This window comes from Gallinula chloropus, assembly GCF_964237585.1.
Source record: "Gallinula chloropus genome assembly, chromosome: 5".
NCBI classification, from domain to species: domain Eukaryota; kingdom Metazoa; phylum Chordata; class Aves; order Gruiformes; family Rallidae; genus Gallinula; species Gallinula chloropus.
In genome coordinates, this window is record NC_140090.1 from 10482394 (window position 1) to 10502282 (window position 19889).

The window sequence follows — 19889 nt, forward strand, 5'->3', positions numbered from 1 at the left end:
ACCACTTCAGATTGTGTACTGGGTGTCTGATGCCGAAATGGGAGGGCAGGGCAGGCTGGGGCAGGGCAGGAGAAAAGCTGTTTCTTCACATGTGTGAAGCTGACACTCTTATATTTGACAAACTGCTTTGAAGCAGGAATGTCAGTGTCTGGGGGAAGAGTTTTTTGCTAAGGGTATGCATTTTTTCTTTTTCCTTCCAGGTATAAATTCCTGAGTTTTCAATGAGGCTGGAGGTCTTTAAAATCTTGAGTTTAGGCAGACAGATCAGTTTCCTGAAGAGCCCAGTATGTGCTGGGAAGTTGGTTTCATTAGTTGCAGTGGAAATGTAACAGAAAATAGGAGATATTTTGGGCAGAACTGCAGGATGCTGTATTAAGGAGCTGGTTTCTGACTTCCTTTGTGGCAATAGTCGTATTGTTTAAACTGTTTTTCCTCTTTAAACTGTGTGTTCCTCTTTTTCTCCGAGGCCTAGTTTAGAACAGTTGGCTCTGATTTTGCAAAACTTTAGCAGGGTCACAGCTGCAGCTGACATCAGGAGAAGCTGTGATTTGAATGTGTGAAGAAAATACAAATTGGGCCACAGCTAACTCAGGGTTAAGAGAGGTTGGAAATTCATGGTGCCTCAGTTCCCTGTATATACACGACTCCTTGGTAAATGTCGATGACAAGCACAAGAGGACCGTAAGGAAACTCTCTATTAGCACAGGAGTGACCAGTGAGTAATGCCTGATGCTCATTGCACAATGAAAGGGAGCAGTTTTGAATAATTCCTTCTCTGAGAATCACTGTCTGCTTAAAGCACTGAACAAGAAAGTGGTCCTGCCCTTTTTATGTGTTGTCATAATCATGGGTGGTTAACACATGCGCTTTCTTAATTAAAACTTTAAACCTTCTGAGGACTTTATGCCTTAATTTTTAATTAAAAGTGGGAATACTTTTTTCTTTAATTTCTCTATATCCAAGAATTATAGAATAATTTGGGTTGGGAGGGACTTCTGGGAAATCTCCACTCCAGCTCCTCCTCAAAGCAGAACCAGCTTCCAAGTCAGAAGAGGTCATTTGAGGCTGCTGGTTGAGTTTTGGGTGTCTCCAAGGATGGAGGAGGTGCCACAGCTTCTCTGGCCTCCTGGCCCAGGGCTTACCCCCTGCCATCACTGTGAAGAATCCTTCTCATGTTAAACAAGGACATTTCTTTGCTACTTGATACCATTGCTACTTGACCTTCTGCTGTACATCTCTGGGAAGAGTGAAGACAGCGATGAGATCCCCATTTAGCCTCCCCTGCTTCTGAAGGATGCTGAACAGACCCAGATCCCTCAGCCCTTTCTTGTCTGGCATACCATACCTAGCTTGCACTGATCTGCAGCCTAGTCCATTCCAGGCAAAAGGCTTTGCATTGCTCTTGTCAAAGTTCAGGTGGTCTTGTTCAGCCTGTTTCCCCAGCAAGGCAGCCCACCCTACTGCATCCTGTCTGCTCCCCAAGGTTTGATCCCACCTACGAGGCTGCAGAGTGTGTGTGCTGATCCATCACCCAGCTCAGAGGCATTTAGTGGTATTGGCCCCTGAGGTGCACTGCTTGTAACTGTTTGCTAATTATTGTAAGTTGTTTCTTGACTCTGGTGGGCCACACAGGTTTTTGCCTGTGTTGTACTCCAAGTTTATGGTCTTTCTGCATATTTAAGTGTTTTCTTGCTTGTTTAGAAGGTAGTAATGGTTGTTATACCCTGTATTTAATCTGTAATGGCTCAAAAATGCTCAAAAATTATTAATAAGACAATATGTTATCTGGAGTGGCTGATCAGTGTATTTACCTCCCATTTAATAGCCAGTGTTTTATTGCTGAAAAGGCCAGGATGGCAATGTGTAATATTCAATGTGATCTTTTTAAAGGAATAATTACAAATACAGCTTAAAACTTGAAGGGGATATCTTTCTCCTTCTGATAGGATAAGAGCTACTAGACCAGAAGCAGACCAAATGTGCCTTGGCATGGAACGTGTAGTAAGCTAAACCATGTTGGACTGTGCTTAGAGTAACTAAGTACAGCAGAGGTTTCTGTGAATAGTGCTTACCAGGGTCTGCTGCTTTCTGAGGTGGTGTGGGTAACACAAAGTCCAAAATTGCCAAGATGCTTATCTGTCAGTGTGTTTGCTTTACTTTTCTTATGTCATTACTGTCTGTTTGAGCAGAAACTAGAGTTCAGAGACGTTTTGTGTTCTGATGACAATAATATGTGAAACTGTGCATTACAGTGTGCGAAGGTAGCTACTGATAAGAGAAATGGTAATAAAGCTGCAGGTAACAATCCTTCTCCAGGAGTATTCAGTGCAGAGTTCAGACCTTTTGAGGTGCCTACTTTTTGTATGTGCCAGCTCTGAAATGTTTTTGTCTAAATCTGCTGTTATTTTCCCATTGACAGCTTGGGCAGGAGCCATCGGTGCAGAACAATCTGCAGGGCTTCTGCTGCCTCTGGGGTCAGATGTGCCTCAGTTGTGTTACGCTGATGCAGATCCACACTGTATGTGAGTGTAGTTCTTGCTGACTTGGAGTGTTTGTGTACATGCAAGAGAGGTTGCTTAGCTGAAACTTGCTGCGATTTGTGTTCCAGGCAGGCAGATGTGTTTTGAGAGCTAAAGAGCTCCCTAAATGACAAAGTAGCTAAATAATTAGCTATACAGTGGTCCAGTGAGAACAGTGGTTTGCTACTTACTAATTAAATATTGTCTGTTTCCTTTTTTCTGTTGTTACCCTGCAAAGTGTTACAATACAGTTTCATTTGTGTATAGTTGACCTGTGGCATTAATGCACAAAAGAGGAGATTTGAATGCAAGTCTAATTAGGTTGGTTTTAAAAAACCCTGTAAGCTTGATTTACCATTCCCCTTAAACTCCTATCAATACTAGTTCTTAGGTGCAAAAGCAGCTGCTGTGTTTGATAGCCAGTGAGGCTGGGTAGTGAAAGAGCCCCTCATCCTGGGATAGGAGGCCTTGGCTGCATCATGCTGGGCTCCCAGGCAGCTGATGGCTCTTTTTTGGCTCTGCTGCATCCTTCCTTCGTGGCAAGTGTGCACTTCTCCTCCAATGCATGCCTGTGCTCTCATGTTTTTGCAGGAGTACATAGTAAGAGGTGTTCTTACATCTGACGAGGATGTGTGTGTTGCTAGCACGCCAAGTAGTGTTCTGAAGCATCCCCAGGGTCTACTGCCAATGTTCTTGTCATACTGTTGGACATTTTTTCCCTTGCATTTGTCAAATGCATGAGCTGAAGAGCAGGAGCTTTGCAGGTGACTGTAGGGCACTGCTAGAGAATTGTGTGACAAGGTCAGCTGCTTCTTTCTTCTGAAAGCCATTTGGAAAAGCAGAGCTAATTTATTGATGTAGATACTCTGCAAGTAACGTTGAGGCTTATGCCTTGGTGGGTATACTGGGGAACCCACACTTGCACTAACAAACTGGGATTGGAATGAGCTTGAGGTGGTGGTTTCTTGGAAGCAAGTGTTTTTTGTAGTTGCAGAAGGCAAGCCCAAAGTTGGGTTGGTTTTCTCCTTTCCCCTGCCCTTCCCCTCCAGGTAACAGAAAATGGAATCATTGCATTGTAGATAAGTGCTTTGCAGTGGTTTGTGAGGGGAAAAGCTGCTGCAGATGGTGAGCCCGTGGGCAGATGGAAATGAACAAGCTAGTCCGGAAAAAGCAGTAACCATTTTCACCCAAGCAGTCAAAACCACTCATTGGACTGCACTGTTCTCCTTCCTTTTCCTTATGCTTTGCTGGCTTTTACTCTGAAGACCACCTCTCTCACTAGGGTTTTGCATCTCGCTGTCAGCTTGTTACAAAGGAGCTTCTTGACTTGGCCAGGGCCTGAAGACACTGTTGTAATGGTGGTGGTGGCAACTATGGAGGCTGGATTCCCATTCAGGAGCCTTCCCTGACATCTGCGTGGCCTCTGAGCTCCTCATCGTCCTTCCTGCTGAAAACAGTCCTTCCAGATGTGCTCAGCTACCACTTCAAGCCAGGCCTCACACAAGTCCATGGGGAAGCCTTTGACCGCTGTGTTTGCTCTTCAAACATCTGTTGGGTCTTAAGAGACCTGGCTGCCCAGAGCACCATGCACAGTGCTCTTTGGGTCTCAGTAAAATTAAAAATCATCAGAAGGGCAGCAATTTTGTGCTATTGCTGGTGGTGGTTTGTTTCTGTGGGGTTCTTTGAGCTCTACCATGAGTGGTATGGAAAATGCACAGTGAGGCTTTCTGCATCTTCATGGAGAAAATGTTGGCCCAGTGCTGGGCAGGTGTGAACTGGGTGTCTTGGCTGAAGCTCCTCAAAGACATCACTCTGGAACAGCTGTTCATCAGCATCTGCGTTCAAGACTCGGATGCTGCACATAAACAGGATACAGGGGGAATTTGGCCTGACTACCATGTTCTTATTCCTCCCTCAGGCTGTAAGACCAGCCTGCAATGCACTGACAGCTGCTGCAACTTAAAAGGCATACTAGAAAAGGATAAATAAAACTAGGAAAGGATAAATAAATCTAGCAAATGATAAATAAAACTAGAAAAGTGTAAGTGAAGGAACAGTAATCCTTTAAGAATGTTTTCTTCCTATTATGCTTTAGAGGCACTTAGATATGTAGAAATCTGGCTTGTGGCAAGCGCCTTTGAAGGTGAGGAGGGATAGTTCTCTGGAAAGAGTATGAACCAGTTTGTAATTTCTCATAACCTTCAGTCATTTGCTTACAGGGACAGTTTCAGACCATCTCATAATATTTATAAACTGAAGTGTGATAAATGGACAGCTGAGTTCAGTGGTGTTCAGCCTAAGGACTGTTTTTATTTTGCAGGCAGGGGTGGTGGGGTTGGGAAATGGGCTGGAGTTCAGATGTTGTACTGCAAGTTCCTGCCTAGCATTTTCCTTAAACTTCTTGTGTGTGTGTGTGTGTGTGTGTGTGTGTGTGTGTGTGTCCTCCTTTAACAGGACACGTGAATTTCTACAGAAATGAGGACTTTGGGGGTTGTTGACTCATCGTTCCTGAGCTGTTGCTGTTCCTTTGGCAATCTGAGACAGCCACAAGCGTTTTGAAATAGCAACAGCAGCATCTTGGCTGTGAGAAGATACGCATACCCATAGGTGTGTGTACGTACACGTGGGCAGCAGCGTGAGTGCAAAGGTGTTATTGAAGTTGGGAAGGAGCCCGGTGCAGTCAGGCCGTGCTGTCAATGTTGAGCTAAGTTGCTCAGTGTCAAAATCACTTCTGAAATATTTTCTAGAAGCAAGAAACCCCAGTGTGGGGAATCGTGGAGGCTTCTGAAGTACGTGGGTGACTTTGAGATGGGTTTTACTGTTGTTTCTTTAGAAATGATGCTGGGAGGGCTTTAAGAAAGACCCTACTTGTATTTTACGTGCTGTGGTTGTCTGAGCACAGCCAGTACCTGAAGCTCTAACTCCTGTTCTCACAGTCTGCCATCTTAAAACCCTTCTGAAGTGCTCTGAAGAGCTCTGCTGTTAACGCCATACTAACGAAATATTACTGGCAGGTTGTGGGTTTGGATTTTTTTCTTTTCCCCCAGTGTTAACTGCCTTACAGCACTGCTTAAACAACAACAAATGTTTTAGTTTAACTCTTGCTGTGGAGGCACTAATCTTGAAATAGAAGAAATGCTCTAGCTGTAATTCCATGACCTTGTTGTTCATAAATAATGGAGTGTTTTTCTGTGATCATAGGGAAGTGCTAGTGCTACCAGGAGCAGCTTAGGAAGTTAATTGTAGTTCTGTAACGGGTTCATGTACAGTTGTAGCATTTACCCCTTGTGAATTCTGATTTGCAGAATGGATTTACTCTTTTATTTGTTTGCCTCTAAACCCTTAGACTCAAAGGTCTATGTTTTAAATATCAACTGAGTTCTTCATGTCCTTTGGGCAGGCTAATCCTGGCACTTTGGCACCCAGGCACTTGCATGGGTGCTAAAAGTTGTCCCAGCCTTCGTCAGGGTGAAAGCTAAATATAGTGTTCTGGGTTTCTTTAGTTCTATTGGAGATGCATGAACTGAAGAAGGAAAATAATTTGATCAGTGTTGTCCAAGAGGCGGCTCATTTAGCAGGGACTTCTGTTCATGCTCCATCCCTTTGGATGTTGTCTCTTCTACTGTTTTCTGGTGTCCCAGAAAGCAAACCACAGCTCAGTCTCTCATCCTGACAGTCCGTATGTTATATTCTGCTCCAGTTGCAGAGGTCAGTCTGTACAAACTCCCCTGGCAGCTGACTGTTGTGTGCCTGGGGATCCACACCAGCCACCACTGCTGCTTGTTGGGCTCTTCTGCACTGAGGTTTGGCCATCAGTGCTCTTTGTATGTTTCTGTGATCTTGTGCATGGGAGATACCTGCTAAATGTGCTTCTGAGCTTTACCTTGTCCATTGTGTTACAGCTCTTCTGTGTGAGATATGGGGTTTGGGTACCCCCTGTGTGCCAGACAGGGGATTCTGACGCACAACTGGTCAGTGGGTATAACATCAGGTGCTTGTGCTTGTGTTCATTTGCTGCAAGGTGTTCCTTACAGATAGGCAGCATCCACAGTGCCAGAGGTGACTGGTTTGCTTGACCTCAGGCGCTTCCTCAGACTTCTCCTGGGGGCTGTTTATCCAAGTTCTTCAGTTAAACCATCGAATTTTGGGGCTGTTGAGGCTAGAGATATGAATTATTGGAGTGGAGGTTTTTGGAGAAGTTTGAGTCTAGTCAAAGTGAAAATCCTGTGGATGAAGGCAAAATGCAGGCAAGTGCTTATTCGAAGTGGAAGCTCATCACTGAAGGGGCTGCACTCCCTTCTACAGTGACTCTTTCCTATGTCTAAAGACTGGCAATACCAGCTGTCTCATCTGTCACACTCAAAACAAAGCTGTCAAATTATTTTAATCAAAGGCTGACTAATTAATCCTTGTCAAGTGAATGGACTGCCAAGGCTGTGTGTATAGTCCTGCTGTAGTTATTACAGTCTGACAGTACTTTTCTGGCATTTCTTGGGCTCTGCTAAATGTAACTGTGACTTAGACATGGTAGTTAATGGGGGAGCACAGTGGCCCTAGTCTGAGTGTGCAGGGCTCTGTATGGTGTCTAACTGGAAAGCGAGGGTGAAGCCCACACTCACTGAAGCTGAAAAACAATTAGCTGTGACTAGCCATAATTTTCAGATGATTATAAACCAAGCTCATACATTTTTATTGCTATGCAAACTCATTTTCAGCTAAATTAAGACAGCAAGTCTAAGCTGTACTTTCCTCCTATGCCAATAATAACAAATGAGAGGCGTCTGCAGAGGATGAGTTTCCTTGTGTCTCCCTTAGCATTTTTCTACGTTTACAGAATCAGATAGCCTGAATACCCTCTGCTCTCCTTTGGTTTTATTTTTATCTGTAGTACCACTTAATTAGCTGTTAGAAATTAAATTCCTAGACAGCCTTGCTGGCTGCTTTCCACTGCAGGGTATTACTGCAATACTGATTGCTGTGCTAATAGCTAGAACATGGTTTTTTTTTTTTTTTTTGTTTTAAATGTAAAATTAATAATCAATGACTTGTTTTTTCTTCAAAAATGTGCATTCTTGCACCTCTGAGTAGTATTACTGAATGGCCATGATGTGGCATTGATTCATGTGGCACTGATGTACTCTGAGGTTATCTTCATCAGTGGCATCATCAATAACTTCCTTGAGGATGAAATCTATTTGTATTTATTGAATTGCCAGGTGTCTAACTAATCCAATGATACTGACACTTTTATAATGAAGTCTAGACAGCAGCTTCAGGTAGTATCTGAAATTCACCCCAATACTTGACCTATGTTTGCAACCAAAATCCACTGGTGATCCCTTGGCTTCGTTAGCCCTGTTTTCCTTCTCTTTCCACTTCTGTTGATACTGGGAGACTTTGACCTCTTATCAGCCAAGACAGGCTGCTGCACCAGTGGACTCTGAATACTTTTAATTTCATCTTCAACATACTATGACCTGCAGAAATGCTTATTTTAAATCTAAATGAGATGGTTTAAATATAAGCTTCGTTTTAAAAAGTGGCCAATATCTGATATTTGGGTCGTTGTTCCAATTCACCATTGAATTTTTTTCTCATGCTGGATTTTTTCTCATGCTGGACCTGAATTGTCTATCGAGAGTGTGTTCTTCAATGGAAGGTTGTGCCCTACAGTAAAAGGCAAAGGCAGTGAGGTGGCATTTCTGGTATTATGGGAATATACAGTATCTAAGTCTTTAAACTGTGGTTTTAAGATGGTTAGTTTGTAACTGTAAGGCTTACAAGCCTTGTCTAGGACTATTGATTTTCAGAAATGGCAATGTATTTTGCCTGTAGTGATACTAAAATCTGTGCCGGGTGCTCTCAGTAGGGTTTTGGTCTTGGTGGAGGTTGCAAATTGAGGCTTCAAAAGAGAAACTACCTGATTTTCCTGCCAGACTGGAGAAGGAGATGTTTTGGCTCTTGTTTTACATTTTGGAATATCTTGGTGTGACGTGTGCCCACGTGTTGTATTCTGTAGAGCATCTGTTCAAGGGCATGATTGTTCCTGTAGTTGGGAAAGGGTTCTGGACGTTAAAGGTAAATAAAACCACATTGCTGTAGGAGTACCTAGGGACTGTTCTTAGTTAGTCACCGTGATCAAGTTGCTTTTAATAAGCTAGTGAAAGTTAATTTTGTTCAGAAGTCCAAAAATACATAGATTGCTTAAAAGAGGGAGCAGGAAACAGAAGAAATGTGGATACTAAGTCATTAATTACCTGAAACAAATGTGTCCAGAAGTGTCTGATGAATAAAACTCAAGTATTGGTGAAACTAATTACACTTTGAAATTATTTGGAGCTCAGGAAGTCTGGTTAAACTGTCTGATGAAAATATTTTAGCAATTAGGCTGGAAAAACCTATTGTGCTGGTGTTTTTAAAATGGTAGTGCTGTTCTAAAAATGAAGATGAAAATTCACTTCCTGAGAATGGATAATGATTAAAAGCTGGAAAGAGCTAAAATCTATTTGTATTGTTAGATTTCTTATCTCCTTTTTTTTTTTTTTTTAAACTAGTGATCACATGGAAAATATTTATGGCTACTTAATGAAATACACCAATCTTGTCACTGGCTGGCAATACCGGTAAGTCTTTCCTGCTGCTTTTTAATAATATTGGTCTCTGCAGCATCTAAATGAATGTCTTTCACAGTTTTTAATGCTACTTGGATTTCCCTTTCTATACTAGGCAAACTTTATGGAAGTCTTATGCTTTTTACAGTAAAGATTAAGTTAACATGTAGATCAATAGTATTTATATTAAGGCATGAATAGGAAAAAATGCATAAGAAATATGAAGCATTTAACTCCTCTGGTAGCTTACATATATAAAAAAAGTACAGCATTAACTTTTTCTCTTTTTTCCATTAAAAATATTGTATTATTCCTGCTGAGTCTTTAGCTTTATGACAAATCATGCTATTGTATTAAAAAAGTATAATATTTTATAATAATTAGTAACACTTCTCTACTGAAAATTCAATTTCAAATGAGCTTTTCCCTTTGGTCCCCCTGGGAAGATGTCTGTCTCCCCTGCAATAACTTGCTTTTTCTTGACAGGTGAAACTCTGGTCAATCTTCCTGCTTGAGGCTGTTGCTAGAGCAGCAAAGTGCAACCAAATTAAAATTTGAATCCTTAGCATACCACACCGGCCAAATTCCTGTGCTACCACTGGCATGCAGTGACTTGTATCCATACACTTATCCTTAAACTCAAATAGTTGAAGAGCACAATGTCCACTATTTTTTAATTTGGAATTGCTTCAGTTTCAGTGTTTTGTATCTGGAGCTGGTTCACCCATAATTTATGTAGTTTAAAGATATATTAAGCCTTAGAGATTTGGAATATTCTTTTGATGTCCAAAATCCTGCAATAACACCCTTTGGTTGTGCAGCCCCTGGTCTCTGAGGAAAAAAGTGGTTAAGAATTTTTGTGCAGTCTTGTTGGGGACATAAGTTATATATTTGGGGTTGTACTGACCCGGGTCTTTAAGTCCCAACCCCGTCTGTGCCAACTTATAATACACCACCTCTTCCTCTCCCCCTCCCTCCCCCCCCCCCCAAATAAAAAGGGGGTGTGTGTGATGTTATTTAGTGTCTTTACTTTGCTGTCATTGCAGATTTTTTGTTTTAAACAACGATGCTGGCCTCCTGGAGTACTTTGTCAATGAGCAGTCCAGACATCTGAAGCCCAGGGGTACCCTGCAGCTAGCCGGAGCTGTAATTTCACCCAGTGATGAAGACTCTCACACCTTTACAGTCAATGCAGCCAGTGGGGAGCAGTATAAACTAAGAGGTAGGACCTGGATTCTTGGGCAGGGGATTCTTCCACTAGAGGACACTCCTGGCTCTCACCTGTGGCTGCTCTGCTGGGCTTGTCTGTGTGGCCAAAACAGGAGAACATGCTTGATAGAGAGTTTTATGTGAAACTTCCATCCTGCTCTTCAGTTAGAAACTGTCGTTGTGTCTGGACAGCTCCACACTCGTTGGGTTTGACTTTCAGAGGGCCATGAACTTCAGATGTGTAGAATGGGGTTTAGTCTTCATGTATAAAATCCTTAGAGAACTTTGAATCAGTGTAATTTAACTCACTGCAGGTAACAGTTGTGTTGATGCTTGCAAATATATTATTCCTGATCAGTTTGTTAGCTGCCCTGTGGTTATAGGAGCCCATTCTCTGATTTTTAGGCTATGGAAATCTGGGTTAATATCTTTTAGTATTTCTTTCCTTGAAGACTTGCTGCCATTCCCTAATTCAGGCAAATCTGTCATGTTAGATTAAAATATGTGTGAGAGGAGTTGTTATTTGTTGAAATGATTTTTTGTGTTACAAAATCTAAAAAAGGAAAAAAGTACATGCCATCTATGTTGAACTTGTTTTAATGTCATAGCTAATTACAGGTCATCTGAACAAGTTTTGGATTAAAAAAACTTCGTTGAGTTAGTCTTGTGACTATTTTTAAAGAGTTAAGCAGTCTCTCTTGCCCACACTTTGCAATTTCTTCAGTTACTTAATCCTTTTGGTTTGCTTTTATTAGCTTCTGATGCCAAAGAACGGCAGCACTGGGTTAGCAGGCTACAGATATGCACACAGCATCACACGGAAGCTATTGGAAAGGTATTGTATGACTGATACTTTTGTGGGCAGAAATAACTTTAGCCTGGTGGTGGAAGTAGTTGCAAATACACCTATCCTGTTATCTAAGGCAAATACTACAAAAGGGCGTGTGGATGGACTTGAAACTCGTGTCAAGAAGCATTTTTCTTAGTGCTAGATGAGTTGTAATAGAAATATGCTTTCAGAATGAATTCAAATGAACTTTGTTTGCCTTCTGAAGAGCTGAGTGTGCCTCCCTGAGCACTGGTGAGCTGCTGTTAGACCAGGAGTCAGAACTGAAAGATCAGAGTATTAGCCCAGTATTTTCCAGTGGTTCTGCTTCTTTGTTGGATTTTTTTTTTTTGCAGGGGGGAAGCTTTACCTTTTTTTTAACCTTTGCTTTTAATTTTTTTTTTAAGAAACCACAAAACAACCCAACTCAACTGTCCACAAATAAATTTAGGATGAATTGCTATATTTGAGAAGCAGGTCCTCAGCACTCTATCTGATGGTTATTGCTTTCATTTGCAAACTAGGTGTTCATTGTGAATATAGTGTATTTTACAGAACCTCCTGATTAGCATAACACCTATTCTGATACCAGAGTAATGCCTGGCTTTTAAGATCAACACCCTGTAGCTGGCTTCGTTGTAAGAGATAAGTTCAATGACTAGTTCTAAATCAAATCCCCTTCTTTTAAATGTGAACTCGAACTCTATCCTTGTAGGATCTCTTAGGTGTCAGTTTCTAGTACTGTTGCAGATCAAGGACTAATTTTCAAGTTGGAGAAAGGATACATATATTGATCCATCTCATTTCACAGATTGCTTATAATTAGACTATAAAATAGGGGAAGTGTCAGCAGATAGTGCAAAATCTTTATTTCAGTACTAGTACATTATTAGGGATTTGTCATTTGTCCTTATTCTAGAAAGAATAAAGATTTATCCTGTATATTTCAAATAAGAGTATTTTCTGGCTATTAGGAGTTAATTGTAAATGTTTCTCAATATCCTTATTTATTCACTAGAACAACCCTCCTCTGAAATCTCGCAGCTTCTCTCTTGCATCCCAAGGAAGTGCCAACTCTCCCGGAGTGCAGAGACGACCCAGTCAAAATGCAGTTTCCTTTTTCAGTGTTGGACATCACAGATTGCCCACTGGAAAAAGAGTTCCTATGATGCAGCCAGATCACCTTGTAGATGTCAGAGAGGTTTGTATGCCTTCAGTTGTCTTGTACGTCATATACTGTGATACTGTTATATCATACACTGTTTTCTTCCCATGTCAAGCTATAGCAGAATTGACTAAGCTCTACTTTACCTTTCTCTCCTATGACTAAGGAGAAATTGGTCATGATTGACTTCTGTGAGTACTAATACTGCTTTCTGGTATGCTAATTCATGTGGACAAATTGTTGAGGGGTGGATGTGACTGAAGAGAAGGCAAACTAAAATGAGCAGTTCAGAAGCAGGCTTTTTTCACTACACATTCAGGTATAGTGTATGTTGTGGGGGAAAAAACCCCACACAAACCAGAAATTACAGCCTTTCCATCTTGACTGACAGAATGCACTGATTGCTGTTTGATTTAACTTGTGAATATTTACAGGGTAGGTCATGCAAATCTAAAGATAATGCCAAGCCAAAACTTGTTTCTGAATTGCAAACTTAGAAGTAACATTGATGTTAATGACTCTTTTAATGGTCACAGTGTAGTTAGTGTACTGTGATACACTTCTTGGTAAAATTAAGTTTAAAGAAGAGCTTTTGAATTTAGCAAATAAGGATCTAGGAAGTGTGAGTAGTTACAACTTAGACAAACCATGACAGAGGAGTGCTCTGTATTGTGAGCATCATTAACCTTAAAATATGTGGCTGAGCACCGTTTTAAGTTCATCAGTGGGAAGCTGTGACTAGGTATTGAAAATACTTTCCCTGGTATGGTATGCTGCCATCAGCATTGTTGCTTGATTTAAATCAAGTGCTATGGCATAATTATTCAGTAGGCTAGACAAGGTCTAAAGAGGCAGTCACCTTTAGAATCTCTCTGACCACAGCAGTCTGCTCTTGCAAAAGATTAACCGCTCCCATCCTGTTTGTATCCTCTCATAGCTGTAAACTCTCCCATTGTGCTGATGCAAAGACATGTGAAGTCTTGCCAGGTACCCAGGAAAACCTCAGCTAGCATTCCTGTGGCTTCTGTTTTTAATGAGCTGCTTCATCTGCTTTGTTTTCTGAAAGGGAAGTTTGTCTTCTAAGTTAATTTTAAAATGGAATCTTTACAGGCAGTTGCTTTTCAGTTTGATTCATCAAGTTACCTCTTAATTGTGATAAACTTCTTACTAGAGTGGTACAATTACAACATATGGTAAACCTTTAAGTAGTATTTGCACTTTCCTACCTATTGCATGAAAACAGCAGCAATGCAGAATTAATATTTACAGAATTTGTGCTAGTAGCTCTCTTAGCAGTTTTTCTTTCTTTTACCTGTTGTATTTTGGTGTTTGAGAAGCCACCTCTAAGTGAGGTAAGGCTTCAGAAATGGCTGCTTAACTGTTTGACTGGCATTCACAGTTTGAGGGAGGAAAGACGAGAGTGTGTGAGCTGAAGGATTGCAGTAGTGGCTTGCATCCTCTAATTGGGATTCTCACTGGATGGGAAGTGGAATGATTTTTCTGAGTTAAGTTAGTTTGCTTGCCTTTTTTGAAGCTAAAATGCTTGTTAGATGCAATCCTGATGTTTGGGGTTTTTTTAGATATAGTTGAAATACTTAAAGGGTTGGTGCATGCCTGTTACACTAGAGCATGATACAGCTTGAGTACTTACAAATTCAGTTTGAGAAGCTTTGAGGAGAACAGCTTCTCCTTCAAAGCATCTGCTTCACAGTGCCCCTTTTAGATTTTCCCATGTATTGCACCATAGCTGGGACCTCTGTCAGTCCCTTTCCCTTCCACTTCTCTTGTTCTTGGCCGAATGTGTCATGCTGCTGACTTGGATACCTTGTGAAACAGGAGATCTAAGAGGGTCTTTATGCTGACTTGCACTAAATGCAGGTGCCTGTGTTTGCAAGGTGAGAACTGCAGCCTGTGTATATCTGATGGATTTTATGTTTTTAATCACAACCCTGTTCCTCCCTGGCACAATTTTGTTTGTTGCTGTGTTATTTAAACTGAGTATATAAGGAGGAAAAACTCAGGACTGTTTGAAGTGTGTCCTTCTAAAAGGGAGATAGATGTGCCTATCTGAGCTTCAGTGTTGGGTGTAGTGTGGCTTGTTCCATTGTCCAGCCTGACCCTGAAATGAGGTGCTTGGGTGCTACCACTTGGTAAATTCCTAAAAGCAAAGATCACTGGAAGGACTGTGGTGATTTGACAACTAATTATCTGTCTGGTTTTGGGGTTTTAGTTTCTGTGGTTTTGTTTTGTTCACTTTTTTTATTCAGAGTTTTTCAAAGTATTGGAAATAAAACCTTGCACGCAGATGTGTGTTCACAACTGGAAGAAAATTATACATGCTCTGATAGCAGCTGCTGTGTTTGCATAGGCAAAGCTATATAACTTAAGTGTTTAAATAGCTTTCTGCCCTGTCGCTCCTGGGACATGCTAATGCTGACTGCACAGTTAACTCCACTTGCAAAGAGCCACTGCTCTGTGAATTCACCCCATAGCATGCTATGTAGCCAAGCCCTAAAATGTTCCAAGTAGCACATACCACGAACTTGGGTGAATACATATTGCTTAAGTATTTAGTGCACAAGTTCTTAAAAGCAGTTCCTGGAAGGGATTGCAGGCAAAGGCACTGAAAAAAAATCAGTAAGATACTGCTAGGATTGGTGAATTAAAAAATGTAGTAGTCCTGTAACAATTAAATGTGTGAATGATTCTCAGATTCTTTAAAGAAATTCTGCTGCAGCTCTGCTAAATCAATCTGGTTTCTTCACTGGAACACAGAATGCTCACAGAGGAATGCTGTCCACTTACACAGGTGTTCTTTGTATCTCCTTAGAAAAGGGACTAACATGTATAGATTCACCCCTGTGATTCAAAATCGATCAGTATTTTGCATCAGTGAGTACAAAGAGGGAAGCATGTAGGTTTTTGGAAGACTACCATGTGCTGCTGTTTTTTAATCCCCTCTGCAAGATTAAGCAGTGAGATAGTGATTAGAAGTGTCATGGCAGTGTAGACAATAAATGAGAACCCTGTATGGTTTGAGCCAGACTGAGTGATACAGGTGTTTTCCTTTAAACTGCTGGATCCCTTGTATGGAGTGAAAAGATCTTGATACCCACAGACAGTGGGTATACCCACAGTAACTCATAGATCCCCTTCCAGGCTGTGCAGAGTAGAGAGTGTAAATGCTTCTCACACAGAGTGTGTATGGGGTTCTTCCCATCATCAACCAGACATGAAAGTGTTTGGTGACTGCAGCAAGTATGAGGTTCAAATTCCTCTTTCCTTTTCTTTTTTTGAAGTCACTTTGATATTCTGTTGCTTGTTAATAAGGTGCTGTATATTACTGTGGGAATTTCATCATGCATCATGACTCATTAGTAGCTGCATCCAGAGGAAAAAAAAAAGCACAGTTAACTTTACATACATCTCTCACCCTGTGGTTTTGTTATCATCATGAAACCGTTTGGGACTGTCTGGGTGCACAGCTAAACACATCTCTTGCAACACAGTTCCATCACCTGATAGATGACTGTTTTGTTTGGCAGATGATGTCTCAGGCTGAGGGCCAGCAGAGAGACTTGATCAGGAGCATAGAATGCCTTCCTGTCTCCGGTCACCTTACATCCTTGGATCAAGACCTATTAATGCTCAAAGCAACTTCCATGGCAACCATGAACTGCTTAAATGACTGTTTCCATATTCTCCAGTTACAACACGCTTCTCAACAAAAGGGATCCCTACCAGCAGGTGGGTATAGATGCTCACAAACAGTAGAACTCTGAAATAAATATGAATCCTTTCCTTGCAAAAACACTTGTTCCACTAAATCCGATCTCACATGGGCAGAGGAAACTGCTGGCTGCCTGGTTTCTGGGGAGCTTTTCCAGAGTCTGACTTGCTGGAGTGGGGTAGAAGTCTGTGTGTATTGGATATCTTTTTTTTACTCTTTATTCTGTTGAGAAATTTGTGGCAGCAGCTGCATAATTTTAACAACTGTCACAGAGCATCTCATAACAGAATTAAGTATGTAAGGTACCATACAGGAAGGCTGCCTTTGGGATGTAACTGGCTGCTTAGGAACAGGAAAAGTAGAGAGGGAGTTTTATGGGGTTGCAGGTTCTAGGATATGTGGTGTCCAATGTGATGCTTTTCTGACTTTTTTTTACACTAAATACCTATTATAAACATTTACACATGTAGCTTCTGTTTCTAGTTAAGCTTTAAAGTGCAAAGCTCTGTATTTACACAGGTTGTTATTAATACTGTTTATATATCAGTGTTCTTATTTTCAGTTCCCATCCTAGTCTAAAACATGTGCCAAGTGTCACATTCCATTCTGAGGCCAGAACAGGCTTGTAAGCAAATGCAAATTGCTTAAAGGTTATATCACTCTCAGTGATACATTTTCTTCATGTGTTTACTTTGTGGCTTTTTGTGAGCAAAAAGCTTTTGAGGATTCTCAAATGCTTGTCTTACACAACAGATACAGTAGATATTGTAAGTATGTAACAAAGTACACTCATACCTTATCTCTTACCTTATCTTTCCTATATTCCTATCATATTTGTGGTACTTACTTTGCCAACACTTATTATTTCAGAGCTGTAATTAGTTTGCCTTCGAAGAAGAAAATGTTGTGTAAAAGTGTTAAAACTATATTAAAATAGTTTATGATTCTTAAATCACCACAGGCATTAAAAGAGAGTATGTTAATAGAATTAATTAACCTTTTTGCTCCATGTCTGTGCAAAAATTCATTTTATAACTCAATGTCACCCTCTCCAAATCTCTGCCTGAACTTCAGGGTTACTCACACTGAAAGAATTCTTCCTATTGTCTGTGAATTTTTTTTAACTATTGGTGCATAACTCTGGGAGGTGCATGTCAGAAGTCTTTTTGTTTTGGCATTTTCACATGTCACTGAATATCTTGAGTTGGGAGAGACCCATAAGGATCAGCGAGTCCAACTCCTGGCTCCACACAGGACCAGCCAAGTCAGAGCATGGGACTGAGAGCATCATCCAGACACTTCATGACCTCAGCCAGGCTTGGTGCTGTGACTGATTCCCTGGGGAGCCTGTTCAGTGCCCAACCAGCCTGTCAGAATAGAGCCTCTTCCTAACATCCAACATAAACCTCCCCTGTTGCAGCTTCATCCTGTTTGTGTTCTGCTAAGGTGGATTGTTCCCCTGTTTTTTTATCTGGGGCGATAAGAAGGGTCCAGTGAGCACCACCATAATAATTTAGGAAGATGATAGGGATTTTTCTTTCCCTGAGTATTTTTCTTGTTGGTTTTTTTAACTGTGCAGGGAAAGCTCAATTCATCTGACTGCTTATTCAGTCATTTTCTGCCTGTTAATGGTCAGATCTAAACCTGCTGCTTGAGGGTGCCTGTATTTTGAAGATGTCTGGTGATATCCTAGAGAGGTGGATGGAGAGCCGATTGGATGATGCATTACTGGGGCCAGAGTTGAAACCAGCCCATTAAAAGAATGCATACACTTTTCTGCAGCCTTCCACTCTTGCACTGATTTGGTCTTTCCAGAGATACCATAACATGTTTTCCTCTCTCAAGGACTGGAGAACTTTTTTTTTAAATCAATTTAACTTAGATTTCTCATCCTGACTCAGGAGTAATACTTTGCCTTCTGGTTCAGTTGGTGGAGCCTTTTTGATAGGCTTCTAGAAGTTCATATAGAAAGGAAAAGGGTTTTGGCTTAATTCATATGCTGCAGGAGACATTTCTATATTTAAGTGTAGGAAAATACAAATTGATGTAGGAGAAAATCCTGAATACAGATTGTTGTATCTCATAAGATGCATACAAGCACTATTTAATCTTCCTAGGGTCATAAAGGCAGGTCAGGATACTTCAGCTAAATATGAGTGAGGTGCAGCAAGAAGTGAGGTTGAAGAGGAGTCTTGTCTAGCAGAACATAAATTTAAACATGAAGTGGAAAAAAAAAGTATTATTGGGTCAAAGTGGTACTTGACAAAGATTTGCCAATCTTGAAGAAAAATATTGGAAGTGAAGGCTGTTGTAGCAGAGGGCAAGTGCTGTCAGCTGTTTAAAAAAAAAAAGATAAGGGTGTGTGAAGACTTTTAGGGGAGGAGATCCCAAATAAAGAGAATAGTTTTCCTACCCAGAACCATTGGAAGACCATATTCAAGTCTCCTCTCACCTAAAGAGAAGTAGTATAGTGCTGTCCTGTCCACTCCCAAAGATTAAAGCACAACTGGTAGCTCAAATCACTTAAAACCTCCGAGACTTTAACAACATCAATTAAACAGAATTTACTTACTATTTTAGAAGTAGCTGATATGGAGAACAAAAGGGAGAGTACTTATTAAATTCAAGCTAATATAAACACAGGGGGTGTGGATTAAGTGCAACCTAGAGCATGTAGATAGAGATTGCTGTGTGGAAAGCCACAGCTCAGAAAGCAGGTATCATGAAGAGGATTTAGAGATGAGTAAAATCTCTTCAAAAGGAAAGTGTGACAGGGATGTTCTGAGCCTCTTAATTTGTTGTCATCTTTGAAATTGTGTTTAGATAGCTTAAACTGCTGAGGGATTCTTGTTTCTTTCTGTGTAATGGGTCCATGAGTAATAGACTTGATGAAAATGAACTGTCTTGGTACAGAAAAAGTTGTCTTCTCCTGTTAGTAAAGCTAAACTTTCTCCTGCCCCAGTGTTTTCCTGGTGGGAATGCAGCTGTTGATCTGCATTAAGCTTATTCTGCCTGGTGCAGTTGAGGATGTGACCTAATTCCAGGTAACAGAGGTCTGGAAATAAGGGATTGTGTATCATATAGAAAGAGACCACGGGTACCTCAGTGTAGGTTTCTAAGTACAGGAAACTTCTGTGTGGTGGTAAAAATTCAGGTTTCTGAATTCCTGTGTTTGCAACCCAGCCAAGATGGTTTGTCAGTTTGTGTATTCTTCAGCAAAAACTGATTGGACTGGTCTGTGTGTTCATTAGCCTTTGGAAAAGAATGGAACATTTGTATTATTAATGAGGAACTTGATCTGGTCTGATAAATTAGCTGGGAGTAACTAGAGATGCTGGAATCATCAAGTGGGTAATAGCTTCCCAAGCCCTGCAGCTTTTTTTTTTTTTAACAACTATTATTTATTCAACAGTGTGTGCTTGCTGCCTTTGCAGCTGAGAAGAAACAAGTACCCTCTCCAGAGAGAACACTGCCCACAAAACTTTCTGCTTTAGCTCTTAGTCTAGAACTGAGCTGGCTTTGAGAAGCTCAGGGATGGTGGGCTTTGGGGTTTTTTTTTTTATATCAGTTAAAGAAAATTGTAAGGGTTGCTTAACACTGCCATGATACTGGGTTCTTCCTGTAGTGTCTGATTACACCTTTCATGACACCAACTAGTTTCTCCAGTCCAAGTTGCATGTATTACAGCTCACCAATCGCAGTGTTTGTGCTAATGATCGCTGAAGGTGGTGTCTCATTGCACCACCTTTGTTTAGTGGCTGCTGAAGGGATTGGCTGCAGGAGGAATTGGCTGCTTTCAGCTTATTCCTTTAAAAATAGCTCTTTTGTG

General features: G+C 40.9%; 1 protein-coding gene across 1 annotated transcript in view; it reads left to right on the forward strand.

The window, feature by feature from the left end:
• OSBPL11 (oxysterol binding protein like 11) overlaps nt 1-19889 on the forward strand; it is a gene marked incomplete at its 5' end in the record, with an annotated part of 40935 nt that overhangs the window by 7416 nt on the left and 13630 nt on the right. The window contains 5 exons of the mRNA XM_084264376.1: nt 9074-9142; nt 10177-10352; nt 11095-11174; nt 12184-12366; nt 15876-16077. Of these exons, the coding sequence (XP_084120502.1) occupies nt 9074-9142; nt 10177-10352; nt 11095-11174; nt 12184-12366; nt 15876-16077 (710 nt within the window). The remainder of the gene's footprint in view (nt 1-9073; nt 9143-10176; nt 10353-11094; nt 11175-12183; nt 12367-15875; nt 16078-19889) is intronic.